At 45.0% G+C, this 19,177-nt stretch overlaps 2 protein-coding genes across 2 annotated transcripts; one reads left to right on the forward strand and one right to left on the reverse strand.

The window, feature by feature from the left end:
• Positions 1–1,733: 1,733 nt before the first annotated feature.
• On the reverse strand, positions 1,734–7,073 carry POMK (protein O-mannose kinase). Its single transcript, XM_056490629.1, has 2 exons — positions 6,447–7,073; positions 1,734–5,938 (listed from the first exon to the last, which is right to left on the reverse strand). The coding sequence occupies exons 1-2, from the start codon at positions 6,732–6,734 to the stop codon at positions 5,165–5,167; spliced, it is 1,062 nt and encodes a 353-aa protein (XP_056346604.1). The 5' UTR covers positions 6,735–7,073; the 3' UTR covers positions 1,734–5,164.
• On the forward strand, positions 7,067–19,088 carry HGSNAT (heparan-alpha-glucosaminide N-acetyltransferase). The gene is made up of 17 exons (XM_056490627.1): positions 7,067–7,324; positions 7,596–7,735; positions 8,247–8,368; positions 9,307–9,376; positions 9,996–10,065; positions 11,136–11,242; positions 11,702–11,778; positions 12,398–12,428; positions 13,298–13,458; positions 13,823–13,932; positions 14,627–14,748; positions 15,148–15,274; positions 15,394–15,480; positions 16,589–16,666; positions 16,776–16,846; positions 16,985–17,097; positions 18,091–19,088. The coding sequence occupies exons 1-17, from the start codon at positions 7,082–7,084 to the stop codon at positions 18,270–18,272; spliced, it is 1,911 nt and encodes a 636-aa protein (XP_056346602.1). The 5' UTR covers positions 7,067–7,081; the 3' UTR covers positions 18,273–19,088.
• Positions 19,089–19,177: the final 89 nt, after the last annotated feature.

Here is a 19,177-nt window from a genome sequence, read left to right on the forward strand (position 1 = left end):
AAACAACACTGCCTCTGTTTCACAAAGATAATGATCTGATGTTTTGTTTATGTGGCACCAAAGGAAAATATTATTTTAGAGCTTGTGATGGATTTCAAAAACTTTGTGTGGTATTCTAAACTTCAGATACATTTCAAAGTTACCACACTATTAAATACAGAGTAACACAGATTTTCAACTGATCCTTAAAAAATAAAAAAAAACCACAAACAAATGTTTAATTAAATACATTAAATAGAATTAAATAAATTTCATTTCCTTCACATTTACTCAGACCTACACAACAGCTGGTGTAGATATTCATGTGCTACTTTTTATATCTGATGGTGTCAAACATAGAGATGAGTTGCCATATAGGCTGCTCACCCCTACAGGATTTAGTGTTATAGAGTGCTTTCAGGATGCAGTCTGAAATCCATAGCACAAAACAGGAAATGGTCCATCAGACTTGACCCCTCCAGAAGCATGCAGCCAGTAGGCAATCTGGAAAGGAAAACAGCATAACCTTGACAGTGCTATTACTTGAGGGCTCCAAGGAGAAAATTAAAGGAGCAGGGGGTTTGAATTGAATCTGAGACTCTGTTCTGAGACAGGCAGTTTCCATTCTGTAACCTGCGGTACAAACCTACCTGGAAGGACTAAACTTTAGTGGGAAATCCACTGGGAATTTGTTTTGGCTGCAGCACTGGCCCAAGAATAGAGTGTACACCATACCAGTAGTGGGCCCTGACACGGCTGACACCTGCAGCCAGACTGTCAGCAGGCTCAGCTAGCATGCCCTAAGTGTCTTCATCCCCTCCACTGCTAGCACAGCTATGTCCCAGCAGACTTCACTCTGGGAACCAGGTACTATTTCTTGAGTCTGGGAGATGGCTTCTGCTTTGGTTCTTTGCCTAGCAGCTGGGTGCGTGGGGGTGGGTGAAATATGCTGGGGAACTGCTGCAGGGATGGCAGGGAAGGCATTGCCCAAAAGGGAAGGGTAAGGTGGTTACACTATCCTCAGCAAAAGGGAAAGGGGCCAGACCCAGGCCTTCATCTTGGTCCTGGTTTGAAAGACAGGTGTTTGCTAGGGAAAAGCAGGGCCCTCCCTTGAAAATGGAGAAAGTAAACCCCCTCCTTCTGAATTAGTATAATTTTGAAATTAAGGGGCTCTCAGGCAAAGATATGGGGATAGGAATAACAGTTCTTTACTAGTATGTATAACAGGGCAAACAAACAACAGCTGTGGAATGAATAACCAATTGAAGCAGTGACCCAGTTCAGGCCTCTCGGCCCTTTCCCTTCGGTGCAGTTCCCGTCACAGCCGGCAGGGAGCGCTCCGGGCGGGCAGGGCCGGTGCGATGATCCCCCGCGCCGGCAGGGGGCGCTGTGGTGATGGCGGCCGGGCCGGACGTGAGGGGATGGAGCAGAGAAGCAGGACGCTTGGAAACAGCAAACTGAAGGCGGGAGGGCGTCCTAGCCGGCCCGGGGTGTGGGGGTCGAGCAGCAGAGGAAGAGGCAGCTCCCGGCATTGGGATGGTGGTTGTAACAGCGACCTTCCTCCTCCAAAGCCAAGAGCGAGCAAGAGAGAGCAACTGCTCCCCACTCTGCTTCTACCTGTTTCTAATTTCACGGTGTCCAGGCCTCCCCCCTCTGAGAAGAACTCCCAAAAACCCAGGGAAGTTCCCCCTCCCTTCACTCCCCCCAACCTTCCCCCTCCCCCCACCCCCAGTCTCAAGGACCTAGCCATCAGTTCTTAGCATGCCAATGGGAAAAAACTCCACAGGCAAAAAGGAAAGGAAAAACCAACGCCCAAGAACAGTAAACAAATGCCATAGAATAACTGGAATCATATCTGCCTCGGCAATGACTACCTAGTGTGGTTTGGGGAACCACCTCTGAAGTTTTCTGAAGCAGATAAGCATCAGTAGCTGTCCTTCTCCTGCATATTTGTGCAATCTCTTTGACTGGACTTTTGGGATGGAAGAACAATAATACAGTAAGAAATATGGCAATGACCATCCCCAGAGAAGCACCTTTTGTGAGAAAGGATAGGAATGTGGGACACTTGATTTGAGCTTGAGATAAGAACCAGCAGCTGTTGCTGAGGTCAGGCAGAACTGTGGCAGTTCTTAGCACAGGAGGTCATGTCCACTGGTCTAGAGCTGGCTGGGGTGTGGGTGAGCAGAGAGGGACTTGCAGGCTCCCAGCTGTGAACAGCCTCTTCCTGCCCTTCATCTTCTGATGTTTTCCACTAGACAGACAAGAGCTGCTTGTATTGAGGCAGCAAAGTCCCTGAATGTTTATCAAAGGCTGTGATTGGTGGCAAAGACTGAAATGCCCAGAAAAGAGAGTGGAAAGAGGGAAGACTACTGCATGTAGGGCTGTCCTGCCTCTCTTTCCCCTCTCTGTGATGTCTTGCCTCTTCCCTTTAAGGGAAAAGAAGTTGGAAATGTGGGAAGAACTGGATTCATGCAATCTTGAGATTGCAGAAGGAGCTAGCAGAAAAGAATAGAAAGATGCACGGGGTACTAACATCTGATTTTACTGAAAGACTGGAAGGAGGTGACACACAAACTTGGTTTTGGTCTCACCAGGCTGAGATAGAAATGGACATTTGAGGGTGACAGGTCAGCCCCTGTATCTATCTGTCTTGTTCCTTCAGACTCACTAAAGCAAACACAATGAGATCTTTAAGGAGTTTATGGAAGCTTGCTAGGAAAATACTGGCTGCAAGGCTAGATTCTGGCTATGTCTGGGCTTCAGAGCCAGCTGCTAATAACTAACACTAAACTGGCCTTCATGCTGCCATCTAGCGTTTCCCCAAAGACAGAAACAACATCCCAAAAGAGAAACTGCACGTCCATAATGCTGTATTCAGAACAAATCTGATTTATTCCTGCTGAAGTACAATGCTGGACAACACACAAGCTGAAGAAGAGGGAATAGAAACGATTCATGGAGAAGCCACTGCTCAGGGTGAATGTTTAGGGAGACACCTTTTCTTAAAAAAATTATAACTATTTAATGCAGGAACACAGAATCATCTCCATGGCAAGATAATTATTCTGAACCAGAATTTTTTCTCATTTTTTTTACTCTGTGAAAGTAATATGGCTGTTTGCAAGGTGCAACAGTACACAACAGGGGAAGAATCCCAGCAGAAGCAAGCAGAAACTTGCCTTAACCAAGAAAGACCAGCACAAGATGTTTGTCAGGTTCTTGTCTGTCCTTGCTACATAAACCCCTCATGGGATGGTTATTTGCAGCCATGAGATGAAGATTTCCCTTTCAAGTGTACATGATGGCTAACAAAAGTTAACAAGTTATTGTGGGAGAAACATGCAAAAGGTTTGACTCTTGGCCCTTTAAAGCCTTACCCCTGGCTTCAAGGAGCTGTAACAGGAGACTTTCCAACTGTTGCACATCCTGTATTCATGCTGGAACTATAGAAATCTAACCCTAATAATAACAAGTCAAGAGTTCATGGGCTGGATGGTGCATTTACAACATGCTTCTTTTAGGTGTTTCGAATCAAAGTCCAAAACAAACCTGAAGCATATCCACAATCACTGCTATCTTTTGGAAACCTTGATTTCTGAGGTTTGTCTCCTGACAACCTGAGCAGGAAAACTGCAAGGAAGGAATGGATAAGTGAAAAATGGAAAAAGTCTAACTTAAGAAAACAGACTGGCCGGAAGGAAAGGCATAATCAGCAGCTTTTAAAGGGTTCCTGGTGGCATTGTATGATATCAGGACTGAATTTACTAATTTGCAGAAAATTTTTCCCATTTATAATAAAATTCTGCTATCAGGATTTGAACATTATACATATGAAATGACTCCATGATCTCAGTGCAATCGGAACATGGCTGGTTTATGTGAAGAGGAACAGCAGCACAGAAAAGAACAGAACCAAACTCTTCAAAAAGGACAGTGTACTGCTTGCACATCTCCTCTCAGGTCAAAACACAGAAGTTGTCTCTTAGGCCTTTCAAAGATTGAGTCCCAGCACAGAAAGTCCTCAGGTGGACAATGGTGGAGTCCAAGTTTCTCATTCATATTATTCCTGTTTTTTTCCCCAAGAGAACTACATCCTGGATCCCAGTCCCACCAAACAGAGCCTATTGCTGGATTAAGGCTCATTGTTCTTCCTCTCCAGCTGTTGGTACCAGGCTGTTACAGCCATGTAGGTTACCTCAAGCTTTTTCCTAGCACACCAAAGAAGGCTACTTTTTAGCAGAACGAGAATTTTCTTTTCCAAAGCTTGTGTTTAATGCTCATTGCTGTGGAAGTCATATTCTCTTTCAGTTCCTTGTTATCCTTCTTTCCATCAAATCATGATGACATTAAGCAAGGATAAGTGAATGAAAAGAAAAAGACACACCTCAGCTCTCTTCCAAAGTGTTCAGCCTTTCTGTGGATTACAGAGGAGCAAGAGACTTGCATTTGACAGCTTCATCTCTAAAGAGCCCATCTGAAAACACCACTGGACAAAGGCCTGAAAACCGAGAACCTGTGATGGAAGCAGACTCTTCAGAATCTGCATCATCTTCTTGCTTCCAAAAGTGGCCACACACTTGCTAAGGGCTCATAGAGCAACTGCCATTATGGCTCCAAAAACAACCTATGCCCCAGCCAGCAGGGAGAGACTGCCACTGCAGCTCTGGCACTGGGGCTCACCAAAATCTGAAGTGAAGTGGGGTACTCCTTTCTAAGTGACCACTGCTTTTACTACATGGGAAAGTAGATGAGGATTTTGTGGATACAACATAGGCTTTGGCCAAAGCTTGTGGGGTGCATGCTATGGTCTCTGCTCTCCAGTCCTCTGCTAACAAGTTAAGGTAGACTAACATTTTTTAGCCAGTTTTCTGTAATTTTTAAGATTTTTTTGTGTAAATGTTGCGAATGAAAATTTATCATTTCTTAAGGAACAAATTTCCCCTGCACCCACGCAACTTCATTTCTCTCCCTCCTCTTCTTCCAATGGTAGATTAAACATGCCAATGGAAAGCTTGACAGCTCTTGGATTGGGCTTGTTTGTTGTTTTTTTTTAATCAAGAGGTACAGGTTCAGTTGTTCTTTTCTTCTGTTTTGGGGACAGAGGTTTTGTCCATCAGGCAAGCTACATAAATAGGAAGGACATCAATTTAAAACATCAGTATGTTGTTTGCCTTGTGATTCACTATAACATTTCTCTAGTACCAGGCATAGCTGCCTCCTGAATAAGCAGAGTTAAAACTTTCTTGTAGGTGTCTAAGACCTCTTGGGCAGAGGGCCGTTCTGCCGGGTCCTTCTTCTTACACGCTGCATGGATGTCAAACAGATGCAGTCGTACAATGTCACTTCCTTCAACGTGGCCCAAGAAAAAATTGGAGACATCTGGGATTTTCCAGATGTCTGTTTTCTCATCATAGGGAGGCATGAGGTCATCTTCAAATGGCACATCTTCTCCATAGGGCCAACGCTGCTCAGGAGCTACAAACTCACCCTGGAGCTCCCTGTGACCACACTTCACCAGCCTGCCAGCACTCCTGTTCACAAGAGGCAGAGCGTCCAAGTCATTAACCAGAACATGAAAGTCACTTGTTAGGAGATACTGGGAGAGAACCTTGTCCAGGTCATTCGAGTCGCACATCACTAAGGTGCCCAGGGGGCTGCTGTGCAGGTACCGAATGACACTCACGTAGTCTATAGCAAGCATCAGCCTGCGATGCCAGGTGTTCATGCTCTTGTATTTAGGAATGTGGAGAGTTTCATTCAGGCCTCTCAGTGAACCAAGAGGATGGTATTCGGTGAGGATTGTGAACTGCTGCTCACAGTAGCCAAGCAGCCGGACAACATGCTTGCTCTGAAGGGCCTTCAGCATCTTCAATCCGTGGAGAAAGTCCTCCTTCAGCTCTGAGTTGGTGAGCTGTGAAAGGACCACCTTCTTTTCCTTCCACTCAGAAAGGAAGACCTGAGAACACACAAGAAACACATAAGACATGTGGAGAGCCTTCTGTGAACTGCTACCAGTTGCTGCTGACCTCTTCCTGTGACTGGTTAATCACAATGGCAGATTACAGTCACCAGCTACAGTCAGCTTTAGATAGAGCCATGTACCTGTCACAGCAAGCCCTTTCTGATGCCATAGTTACATCACAATTTCCTAAGTTTTCTTTGGAATGGACAACACATATGAATTAAGTTATTTTATATCACCCAAATAGCCAGTCTTACTCTGCCATGATTGTACCAATCTGTGATTTTGCTTGTGTAGCTGGATGTCTTTTGGTGTCAGAGAGGTGGCCGAGGTCATGCTCTCGTACCTGTTGTGTTCACCTTACCAGTAGCCATATGGGTCTGGATGCCTACAGTAATTAGCTGCTGAGAGGATAATCATAACAGCAGTGCTGGCATGAATTAGCCAGCAAACTGTGAAAGCTCTTTATCCAGAGGAGAGAAGAAAGGAAATCCAAACTCACCTTTTTCACAGCACCTTCGCCAACACACTTGAGTTTCCTGACTTCCCTATTTATGGCCTCGCAGGAAAGCCACGGGGAACAATTCTTCATCGCTCCGAATCTGAAATGCCCAAAAGGGCAGAGGCCGTGGTCCGTTTCGACACGTCCCAGAGAGATGTAAAACTTGTTGAGGTACAGGTAGAGAAGGGCATTAAGGAGCAGGACGGCCGCCAGCAGTAACGCCAGTGAGATGGATGGCACCTCTCTGGGAAGAAACTCCCTCCTAACGAAATGCGGTTTCTTTTCCATGGCCGTGCCTTCCGCATCCTCCGTGAAAGGCGGAGGCTAAGCAGGACCCTCTTTCCAGCCCAGGGATGAACGCCTGTACGGCTTTTTCAGTGCCGGCTGGCCAGCCGCCCCGCAGGCACCGCGGTCCGGAGCCCGCAGCCTACGGCGAGAGGCCACGCTGGCGGCGGGACGTGCTAAGGGCGGCTGCGAGCTCGACGCTCGCCGCGCCGCGCGTTCTCCCGCGTTTGCGCGCAGGCGGGCCCGAGCTGCGGGCGGCGGGGCAGGGACGGCTGACCCCGGAAAACACCGGGAAGCGCGGCCGCGCCAGGCGGCGGCGGCGGCCCCGCCCCGGGGCGGAGCGCGGCGCGATGGCGGCGGCGGGGCTGGCGGCGGCCGTGGCGCTGGCGGCCGCGGTGGCGGCGGCGCTGGGCACGCTGCTGATGGCGCCCGGCCTCTCGCGGCCCGACGGACCGGGCGCGCCCGCGCCCCGCGGCGGGGCGGCGGCCGAGCGGCGGCGGTCGGGGCGCATGGACCAGGCGCTGCTGCTCATCCGCAACGAGCTGCCCGCCCCGGGCCTGAACCTCGCCGCCCGCTCCGGCTCCTGCCACCAGGTGAGGGGCCGTGCCGGGCGGGGGTCACCGCCAGCCTCCGCTTCCGACAGCCCGGCCCGCCGCGGGGCTGCTCGGCTTCTCCCGCTCTCCCCGCGGCTTCGTCATGTCGCTTCGCTTCGGTTTTACCTTCGAGCAGCACGCAGGGAACTCCCGCACCAGGAGATGCTCCAACCCTCTGGCATCTTTCCTTGTCTTTGCCACCATGCAAGGCAGAACCCCCTTTCACTCTCCTTTGGCACTAATGAGCTCCCTTCACCCTCTTCTTCCACAGTGCTTGTATCAGTTCCTGGCGTTTGTCCCACCAAGCAACGAGAGCCTGAGCAAACCAGGCACGGCGTCGGTAATGGTTGATACCCAGCATCCACTCACCCTGCTGCTCAACAGCTCTGTGGGTGACAGAGATCTCTGCAAGTAGGTGGCCCAGTCCCCAGGGAATACATGAATAGCTCTATCCTGTATTTGTGTTGGTTTGGTTTGTTGTTAGGTTTTTTTTTCTTCCCTTTGAGCCACGCGCCTCTTCATTGCCTGTTCATCGCCTCCTTTTTCCCACCTGTTTCTACCTAGACCTCAGTCTTCACCCCACTGCTGTAAGAACAGTGTACTTTGGAATTATGCTGAAAGGATCTAGGTGCAAGCAGGAGCCAAACCGTGTTCATTGAGGCAGCATGTGCGAGCACCTGGTTTCTCTTGCAGGGATTCTCTAGTTCAAGAAGACAAATGATGCACGTGGTAAAGAATTGATGTTGGGCCAGGGAGGGTAATGCTTGAAAGAAGCAAGTTCCATGTTAAATTGCAGTGTTGGCCCAAGTTGTTGGCTTGTCTTTCCTAAAGCATTCAGGCTTACAGCCCTTCTGAGTGCTGCGGGGGTACCTGCATGTACTGGGGGTGGCTCACCAAGTTTCGTTTCCTTTATCATTTGCAGGATTCAGTATCACTTTGGAGAGTTTGGCAATTACTCCCTTGTGGTAAAGACCCTAAGTACAAGCACCCAAACTGTTTCTTGTGACCTAATCATCAATGAAGGCCCTATCAACAGCTACCTCCGTATGTAGAGCTCTGTTCTTCCCTTTCATTCTGCAACGCGCATGTCTCCCAGCAGAACCAGCTTCCTAAGAAGCCTGTGCAGCCACTCATGCTGTGCTGAAGAGCTGTCATGGGCTTGCTCCTCTTCTTTCTCAACATCCTTGCCTCCTTATGTTTTATACACCCATTTTGAGGTCCTGACCAGGATCAGGCCTCTTCACATGATTACTGTCTGCCTACAACATTTTTGTAGCAGACATTAGTACAGAAGAATCAGTGGGTATGTGTCTGGAGGGAGATATTAGTTCCCTGCATGTTTATGTATATACACAGAATCCTACCTCTTCTTCCCTCTGTCTTCTCTCACAAAATGGAAAATAATTTACATAGTGTTTGGATTTTTGTTTGTTGTTGCACTTTTAATTTAAAACCCGATATTTTTTCTTTTTTGTTCATCTCTTATCCAGGACTGTTTCAAACTCTTGTCTATATCTGTTCCATTCTTTTCTTTCACATTACATTATTCTTCAGTCCTTCCAGTTTCCTAACTAAAGAAAAATTCTCCATGCTTGCTAATTAGGTGTATTGCCCTTTCCCCATCTTCTTCATGTTGAGGCTGTTTTTATATCTCTGCTTTCTTCTTCAGAAAGTATTGCAGCACGTCAGCTCTTCTCTCACTAGTGTCTTGTGATGCAATGTGGTTTTATTTTGCTCTTTTTATGCCGAGATGTAGAGTCACTGAGCTGCACTTTGAAACCATCCTGCTTTTGTGTTGGGTAGTTTGGGGCGTTTGCTGAGGGTTTTTATTTTCCTCTGGGATGCATATTGCATGGAGAAGGTAGTATGGTAATCAGTGAGTTGGGCTTTGTGTCATGTTTTTGTCACGCTTGGCCAAGCCCAGGTCGCTGAATGGTTTTGTTAGATCATTTATAGAGTTGTGTTCTTCTCTTTTCATGCAGCTATTCTCTTTGCTTTCCTGGTTTACATGGGGATTCTTGCTATCCTGATTGCTGGGCGCCTTCTAATGAAGTAAGTGAACTTCCTCCTTGCACATGCCAGTTTAAGATCACACATCTCAGTGTGGTAGTGCTTTGGAGCACTACTTGTAACCCTGCTTGGAGATCAGATCCTGTTATCAGGATCTGCCATGTACACGTTGTGGCACACATGGCAAGAAATGCAGACTGTGGCGATTTCAGTCGATTTCACTCGAGGGATATCTTGTAGCCTTGGTAGTTTGTGTGCAGAACAGCTGATGTTCACTGTACGCTCAAACACGCCCTGCTGCACCCTCATGTCCCTTGCTCCTTGTCTAGTTCTGGATCAGTAATTCAAGGCAGTGGGACCAAAGTGCGGGTAACAAATGCAACCTTCTACCCTTTACTGAATGGTGTACTTCATCCTTGCCTGTAAGCAACCTGAGAATAAAACCCCCAAACATGAGCTTGTGCCAGTGTATTTCCACAGCTGGACTTAACTGAGATCCTAGGTGTTGGCTGAATCTCAGTATTACCTATGTGAGCTGTAAAAACAAGTAGGAACTGTCCAAACTTCTGGTTTATGCTGCTAAATAGCTTCTATTAAGATGAAATTAACTATAAAGTACTTCTGGCTTTGTTTTGTGTTTTAAACTGTTACTCATTTTCAGAATTGATCCAGTCAGAAACTGGGTTTACAAGAAACTGAATCCCAGAGCAACTGATCGTATGATTAACTCTGTGAGTGACCACAGTTATGTTTAGTTTACATTCTGTAGTGTTTTCATCTCTGAGAAACATACACTATCTGGACATCTTGTTTATTACTAATCATCTTCCCCTTGTGTGTGTTCCCATTAGCAAATCTTGTATTGATGTCAGATAGGCAATTTTATGTCAACTGAGAGTGCTAGACTGGAATCCATGCTAAAATCCATGCAAGTGGATTCCCTGTAAAGCTCTTGCAAGTTTTGAACATATAGCTTTGTGTTTTCTTTAGTTCCCTTGAAACAAATGTGTTGGTGAAAATACTGTCCCTTTCTGACATAGTCAGTGTAAGTAAAATCTCAGCCTTCATGGCTGCCTCCAGTACAGCAGGAATTTTAGCAAAAAAATGCAGTCAGAATTTCTCTGGCACCCCTAGAACTGGCATTTCTGTGTGATCCTTATTTCATACTAGAATGCAGATAGTTAATCACAGTCTGGGCTTCATATCTAAGAATAAACCTGTCTAGAATCAAAAGACTTGGAAGCAGAGCTCTACAGCAGTTCTTGTAGCTCATCTCTGTCACAGGGATATAGTGATGTCTCCTTCTTTATGCTGTTACTGGGTCTGATCAGAGTGGTTTAGGGAACTCAGTTGCAAAGAAGCCACTCCTGTGTATAAAAGGATTATTTTTCCACTGGTTTAGCTCTCAAAACATTCTCTCCATGGTGTCAGACAAGTGCTGATGGGTTGGGGCGGGTCCTGTTTGAGAGACAGCAACTGGATCTGCTCAGCTCTGTTGTAAGGCAGTACTCAAAGTGTTAGCAAGTCTCTGGCTGATATGGAGGGGACCCAGCTCTGATGAGTCTCAAGCACAGGCTCATTTCACTGTATTGTTGTTTCTGCCGGGTCAAAGGTAGAGTCTGGAGCACCTGCAGACATTATTGCAATGGGGTGAAGCCAGGAAGACATTAGAAGTAGACAAAAGGAAAACAGTGAGAATAAAGACAGTATGTGTGAAGCTTTGCAGTTTACTATCCTTTGTTCCCTAGTCAGCTGGTGCAGCTGCTGACTTGCTGTTGATGTGTCTGGTTTGTTCCCGAAGGAGCTTGGATCCCCGAACACCATGGACTCCATTAACTGTGATCCTGCCCCGCAGTCCTGGAGCACAGGGTCTCGGCGGCGGCTGCGCTCCCTTGACACCTTCCGAGGGTGAGCTAAGAGCTTGCTCAAAAGCAGCTTTTCCAAGTGGAATGAGATTTTTCCAGTGGTTTTACAGTGCATGGCAATATAGAGCAGTTGGACAGTTCAAGGGGGGTCTGTTTTATTTGGAAGTTAATCAAGATTTTAATTCTCAGATTTTCCAAAATACTTTGTAATTGTTCTAATTGAAGGAAACATTAGTTGTGGCAGAGGGTGTAAAAGAACGACGTGTTCAGTGTGAAAATGCTATGCAAAGGAGCTGGCCTTGGTTCACCACCACCCATGATTTTTGAAACATGGCTTACTGGTTGGTAAAGCTGGAAACCTTGGAAGTCTTGCTTTAAAAATAAAATAAATTCAAATCGCAGAGTTAGAAATGCATTAGTGGGAGTAATAATCATTAACTTCATGTGCATAAATATGTATTTCATCAACATGAGGTGCTTTGTGGTTTTGTTGTCTTTTTAGGCTCTCTCTTGTAATTATGGTGTTTGTTAACTATGGAGGAGGAAAATACTGGTTCTTCAAACACGAGAGTTGGAATGGTAAAGTACAATTGAGATCTGGGTTTTAATTCCAGCAGTGTCTAGAAATGGTTGGTGTTGCAGCTGCTGCAATGAGCTGTTGCTCAGCTGAAGGCTGGGATGCTGTGCTGGTTTGCTTCAGCAGGGCATCTGCCTGTTGGTTAATGGGCAAAGCAGTGTATGGTCCTCCTCATCATGCAGTGACAGGATGGTTTCACATCACAGTCTGTGTGTAACCTTTTCATTTGTGATACAGGGTCATATCTCTAACTTTCCTGTGTTGCTTAATGACCATAGTCAAGCTGATGTTGCTCCGTGCTGTTAAAACATAATGCCTTGATTAGTAAGCTGATGGAGATGAAGTCAGGCATTGTAATGCCCTAGTGCAGAATAGCAAAGATCCCATCCCTGAAATTTTTCCCAAGGCACAGCAATCAGTTCTGACCCTATTTCTTGAAGAATAGCAAATGCAGTGAAGCAAGATGTAGCTCTTTGTAGGTTTTGTTTATAACATGTTTTAGATTTTGGGACATGAATAATTGCTAGCAGCCTGTAATTCCTTCTAGAAAATCAACAGTAATATTGTTAAATATGAGGAATGTTCAAAGTAAATAATGTGCTCCTTCATATTTCTCTGTAGGATTAACAGTGGCAGATCTGGTGTTTCCATGGTAAGTTTTCCTGAAGAATAGTTTTTGTATCAAGTGATTCTTTATATTTAACATTGCAAGTGGAACTTTGTATGCACCTTGCCTCCATGTGGAAATGTACTTGGAGGGATGAATTTGTGTTAAACAAATAGGAATCTGCCCCTACAAATAACAACAGAACCCTTATGAAGTAGAAGAGCTAAGTGGTTTTGGCACCTGACATCCTCCTCCTTCCCACACACAAGGCCCAGGGCTACTCTGCCAGTGGAAGTGCAGTATCCCTGAAAAGCTTAATGCCATGCCACTGTGTTAAAAGCTGCCAGTCTGACAAGAGTCAAAGCTGGACTGGTGTGTATCCGTAGATAAAAGAGCCAAGCAGATTTTGGATAAAGCTAATATTTCTATAACCAGAGAATGGTCTTATGGGGAAGCAATTATCCCATCTGCCCCTAACATGCCTCTACACTAGCTGGGGTTTCTGTTGGAGTAGGGAGCTGGACTTGGACTGTGAACCTAATCTAGAGGGGAGGAGTGGGTCAGTTCTGAATTTGCATCATAGATTTGAAGCTGGTGTTTGACTACTCTGAAGATGCTAATTTAATTTTGGGTAATGGAATTTTTTGGTAGCATATGAGTTGCTGGAAAAGAGCAGACTGCAATTATAACTCTACCTCAGCTGACCACTGAAAAAGGTAGAAGTGTCCCATAGTGCAAGCTCAGTAGCCTGGGAATTCCTAGCAATCAGAGGAAATAAAATCACCATGTTCCACTCTGTGCATGCATCTCTGTTGGGCAAGTGCAGGCTGCTCTGTCAGCTTTAGTGTTTGCTGTTACTCATACATGTTATGAGACATCTCTCAGCTCCATCTCCCTTCTGCTCTGTTCTCCAGGTTTGTGTTCATCATGGGGACATCAATAGCATTGGCACTGGGCTCCATGCTCAGGTGGGGAAGTTCCAAGTGGAAAGTGCTTAGAAAAATCCTCTGGAGGAGTTTTGTGCTAATCCTGCTGGGAATCATAGTTGTGAATCCCAATTACTGCCTTGGACCTTGTGAGTGGAACTTGCTCTCTTCCTTGCATTTCTGTAACTTGTTCCTGCCTCCTTGGCTGGGCTGTTGCAAAAACTGTCAGCTGTGTCAGTTTGATGGTATCTTGTGGAGTGCTGTTCAGTTCTGCACTGATGCAATTCTCTCTGGTAGACTATTGTGCCAACCACTGTTGATTGTCTTAGTTGATTGTCTTAGTCTCTTGACTTTCCTGGGAATATGATGTACAGGAAATTGGGATGGCAGAGTGGAGGTGTCCCTTGTACCCTGCAGGTGGAGTGGATCTCAGCTCTCCCTGAAGAAGCATCGTTTGTATTTACAGCAGAGCCTGTCTCTGCTCCTCTGTCACATTGCTTGCATGTTTTCCAGTGTCCTGGGATAATCTGCGTATTCCAGGGGTGCTCCAGAGGCTGGGATTCACATACCTGGTGGTTGCTGCTCTTGAACTCCTGTTTACAAGACCTGATAGTGGAACATGGGTGAGTTACGTTGGGGATGACAACTGAACTGATACTGGAGCAGGGTTTTGGGAGCCTTTGCTCTTGTTTGGGCAAAAAGAACACATGAGAAATTATAAGAAAACTTGTAACATCTTACATGATGTGTAGTGCAGTGTGACCTCGCAGGGGTCAGTGTTGGGTATGTGCACCCATTTTGTCACATCTAGTTTTACTGTATTTGAAGATTTCACTAGTCCATTCCGATAGCCTTAAAAACAGGCATTCCAAGACACTTTTGATGACTTTTCCACTGCCAAGGAAGCCCAGGGACAGCATCTCTATGCTGAATCTTGTAGTCTGCGTTTTGCCCAGTTCATTTTGGCAAGGTTTTTTCACAGCAGGGGAAACTACTACTGGGTTTTGGCCTTTCTAGAGTTTGTTTTCCCAAAAGGCTTTTGTTGTACTCAAAAATGAATCAAAATTCCTTTTGACATTTTTTAGGTTAAAAATCATTAAGGGCTTTTGTATTGGTTTGTTTCTCCCCCCTGCCCCAAGTAACTAAGTGTCTGGAAATTGCTTCTGAAAATGAAGAGTCTACTGGTAGAACCCAGTTTTGTAATGGCATTTCCCTCTTGTATCTGGGTTACAAGACTGCCTGCCAGGAAGTACAGCTTGTTCCCAGGGGCATGGTTTTTACTTGCCAGCTAACACCCCTTCCCTCCATCTCATGCAGGAGGGACAATTCCCTGCTCTACAGGATATTCTCCCCTACTGGCCACAGTGGATTTTCATTCTAGTGTTAGAAACAATTTGGCTCTGCCTGACCTTCTTGTTACCAGTGCCAGATTGTCCCAGGTAAGACTGCACTTGGACAACTTAATGTAAGGTATCAGGTTGGTTCTCTTCTACTGAGTAGAAGGTACATTTTATTAGCGATAGGGAAGGAATGAAGGGAAGAGCTTTCAGGCCAGCAGGGTTAAAAGAGGCATTCATCATGTGAAAAAAACTTCCCTTACTTTGGTACTAAAGTACCAGGTGTTATACAGGTGATGTCATTCTTCCTTTCCATTTAAAAAAGAGGATTAAAATCTCCCGAGGTCTGTGTACAGCAATGTATTATCACTGCAATGTCATCAATGTGTGCCTCTAGCTGGGAAAACATTGAGCATTTAGTGTGCTGGGTCAGTGGGCCAGTGGCTGTGCAGCTGGACTGTAACAAGACTTTGTGCTACAACCTCTCTGCCTCTGTCCTAGGGGCTATCTCGGTCCTGGGGGCATTGGGGACTTTGGAAAGTATCCCAACTGCACGGGAGGAGCAGCTGGTTACATTGACCGTTTGCTTCTTGGAGAAAAGCATATGTATCAGCATCCTTCTTCAGGCGTAAGTAGTTTTTGGCTTGCAGTATGTCAGGAGTGGCTTAGGAATGATATGTGCAAGGAGATTTAAAAGAAAGGAGTTTGGTTGCTTGGGTGCTCTGTAACAGCTGTTTTCTCTCTAAGGTGACTTACCAATCAACAATGCCATATGATCCTGAAGGGATCCTGGGGACCATAAATAGCATTGTTATGGCATTTTTGGGACTGCAGGTACCTCTTTTTCTTTCTGGCTGCATGCTTTAATGGGGAGATTTGAAGGAAACTTGGAAGTGGGGAGGCAACTGGGTTTCTTTACTTAAGGCCGAGACTGGTTCTAACACAACCTTTTCCAGAGCAATGCTTTCGTGATGACTTAGCCTGAGGTGAGTGCCAGAGAACTGGAAGCTAACATGGCAGTAGCTTGCATTTAGATAGTTTTAGTTTTTGTAAGGGATGGACACAAGAAGCTTGCAAAATAGCCACCTGCTGTTTTAAGGTTGGGCTATTCTGGGAATAGGCTGGCTCTCTATGTTGGAAAATAAGGCTGAGACACACAAACTTCACAGCTTCATTGTAAGGGTTTCAAAAGTTAGAGATGTACTTGCTGTCCCTTGCTGATTTTCTGCTGGGTGTGCAGTGATAGCCATCTTGCACAGGTGCTGTGTGCTTACCTTCCCTGACAAGAGAGATGCAGGGTTTCACATTGGTGTTACCAACACCAAATGCTCACAACTATTTAAAATATGGCACTTACTGATGCAGTTTTGATGCACTGCTGGCTTTTCTGACAGTGCACCAGTTGTGAACCAAACTGGAACTCTTGTTCTAGGAAAGGAGTGTTACCACATGTAGCACTGGGTAAAAATTGATTGGGAATATCTGTGAGGCAGAGGTTGGAACAGAAGTGTGACAGGAGTGAATTATCAGGACACATTGCTTAGTGGTGTATGAAAAGAAGCATGTGCTCTGGGCAGGTCAGGGAGCTGTGGAGAAGCTCTTGGGGCTGGCTCTAGTGTTGTTCCTTCATGCAATCATTACCGAGGGAGAGGGAGCTCAACGTATGTTGTGTTGACCTAATAAAAATGCTTGTTCCCTTCCTCAGTTAACATGGTAAGAAAGGGAGAAAAGGTGCACCTCTACTGCTGATTGGGTTGCATTTATGTATTTTCCCCTTTTGTGTCCATTCTTGACAAAGAGTCCTCATTTTGAGCCTTTCAGCCACTTGGCTGATAGAAGTCCCATTCATGGTCTGTCTTAGCACAGGTAGCTGGTGGAAAATATATCTGGCTCTTAAAATGTATTTACATTAATGAGCATTAATTTTTTTCTTTTTTATAAGGCAGGAAAAATTACTTTGTTCTACAAAGACCAGCCCAAACAAATTATGAGTCGGTTCATGATATGGGGCATAGTAATGGTAAGTCTGATAGTTATGTAGCTCTTTACAAGTCATGTATTTTAATGCAATGCAAATATTTCTGAAATGTTGCAGTGGTTACATAAACGTTACTGGATTTCTGTTTCAGGGAATTATTTCTGCTATCTTGACAAAATGTTCTAAAGAAGAAGGGTTTATTCCCATAAACAAGAACTTATGGTAAGTGAAGAGATGGAACATTTTACATGATTTTGTTAAAGTACTATTTCAGCTCAGAGAATGTTTTACCTTTTGTATATTGATATCTGTATCACATACTTCTCTAAATATTACTCTTTCCACTGAAAATGTTTGTAGGTCAATATCATATGTGACAACCATGAGCTGCTTTGCCTTCATCCTCTTATTGCTGATATATTACCTTGTGGATGTCAAGAAATGGTGGTCAGGTGCTCCATTTTTATACCCAGGTCAGTAAAATCACATCAGAAGCATTATGATGCTTTCTGCACTGATACTATCCTTTTGTTTTCTGTGCTTCCTTTGTCTGTAAAAAGCAGGGATTTAGACTGAACCTGAAGGATTCCAGATTGATTAAGTTGAGCCAAACCTCTGCATAGAACTGAGACACTTGAGACCAGATACATAGGAGAGAGGGAGAATCAATTCTTTAAGTGAGGGCTGAAAGCTGCTATTGCCTAATGACTGAGTTTGTTATCAAGTCAAGGTCCCAGTGAACAGCTGCCTAGTACCAAACAAACTACCACAGCTGTTCAAAGTTGGTTTTGGAAGGGACTGCTGAGACTTGTGTAACCTAATGAGAAACTCAAAGGCCTGTCAGCAGAGTAATACCACTTCTGAAGATGTAAAGACTAAATCCCCTGGGCAGCTGTGTAGGTTGTATCTCTGTGCTTTTAGATAAGTGTATTTCACTATGTATCCCACTGTGGTTTTAACCACACTGGGCACACAATAAACATGAGTAAAGAATGCAAAGCCACAGCAGAGGGGACTTTTCAGCAGCTTTGATCCCTGGTGTCTGGACAGGAAAATAGGCAGAGTGACAGCAGGATATCATAGGTCCTACCAGAAACCCCAGAGTTTTGAAGGGCAGTCAGCATTTGTATGTAAATGCAGCAGATTTGACCAGATTGGTTGGCACTCATCCACCCTGAAAACAGTAACTGTTATTATTCTCCTTTATTAATATAATAGTAGCATACTGGTTTGGTTGTATTTTCAATTTAGCACAGAGATTATTTTTATTTCTTTTAATACGTGTTTTGGGGGAGAGAACTCCTCAGACTGCATTTGGAAAGAGTGTGTAGCATCTTTGGGGTGAGTGACATTAGCTGTTATCTTGGTGTCACTCTCATTTACAAGCCTGGCACACCTCTGTCTGTTTGCTCTGAAGCAAGCCCATACCAGCTCTTTCATATGGAATAACCTGTGCTTCCTTTCAGGAATGAACTCAATCCTGGTCTACATTGGACACCAAGTGTTTGCAAACTACTTCCCTTTTAAGTGGAAGATGCAAGACAGTCAATCCCATGCAGAGCATCTGACTCAAAACCTCACTGCAACAACTCTCTGGGTCATAATATCATATATACTTTACAGGAGAAGGATATTCTGGAAAATCTGAGAGGTGGTCAAGGTCTAGCAGGCCTAGATTGTGATCAGGCAAGTGGATTAGCTTGAAATTTGGTGGATTAGCCTGAAGTACTGCCACTCAGGCTGTATTACTAAAAAGGGATACAAGTTTACAGTGCCATGGAAGCCATAAAGACTTTTATGTGACTTAAGGGACAGTATTTTCCTATTTAGCAAAAACTTACTAGTCTATTACAGCTGCTCTCTGTTTTCTGTCTTTTGTAAATATTTTACTGATTTCCCTCCTTCATATAGAAAAGCTGAACATACCCTAACAGTTAGGCAGTCTAAGGCACCCTGGTGGGGTTCATGGAGCACCTCTGTGTCAAAGCCTGGTGGTGCTTTCAGCTGATCATGATTCACTGTATTCTTCCCATTTCTTCGACTAAATTCTTAGGTTTAGGATCCTGCTGAAGCCTAAAATCTCTTCTTCCGGCTTATTAATCAGCAGGTTGCTCTTACAGGTTTAGCAGCCCATCTGTGCATGTTCTGGGCCTTTGTTTAACACACTTCTTGCATGGATGTTTCATGTGCTCTAGGAGTTTCTTGCACTCTAGGAGTGCAGAAGGGCCCTCTCCTACTGAATTTGTATCATCACTTGGATATTACCAAATTTCAATCAAAACAATCCACTTTCTACATGAATCTATTAAGGACCCTGAATCTGAAAACCAGCATTACAGGTAGAATTCTGCTGAGAAGGAAGACCTAACAAACTAGTTCAATGGAAGAGAAGAGTTTTTGGAAATTCAGGAAATTCACTCACGCTGTGATTGCCAAACTAGTGCTAATAAAAAACCTGAAGTACCTTGCTATGTTCTCTGTGTATGTGTAAAGATAGAAAGAACTATGACACACAACTTAGTATAACGCTATGGAAAAAACCCTGAAACAATA

This window comes from Oenanthe melanoleuca, chromosome 4 (genome assembly GCF_029582105.1).
Source record: "Oenanthe melanoleuca isolate GR-GAL-2019-014 chromosome 4, OMel1.0, whole genome shotgun sequence".
In the NCBI taxonomy this organism is placed as follows: domain Eukaryota; kingdom Metazoa; phylum Chordata; class Aves; order Passeriformes; family Muscicapidae; genus Oenanthe; species Oenanthe melanoleuca.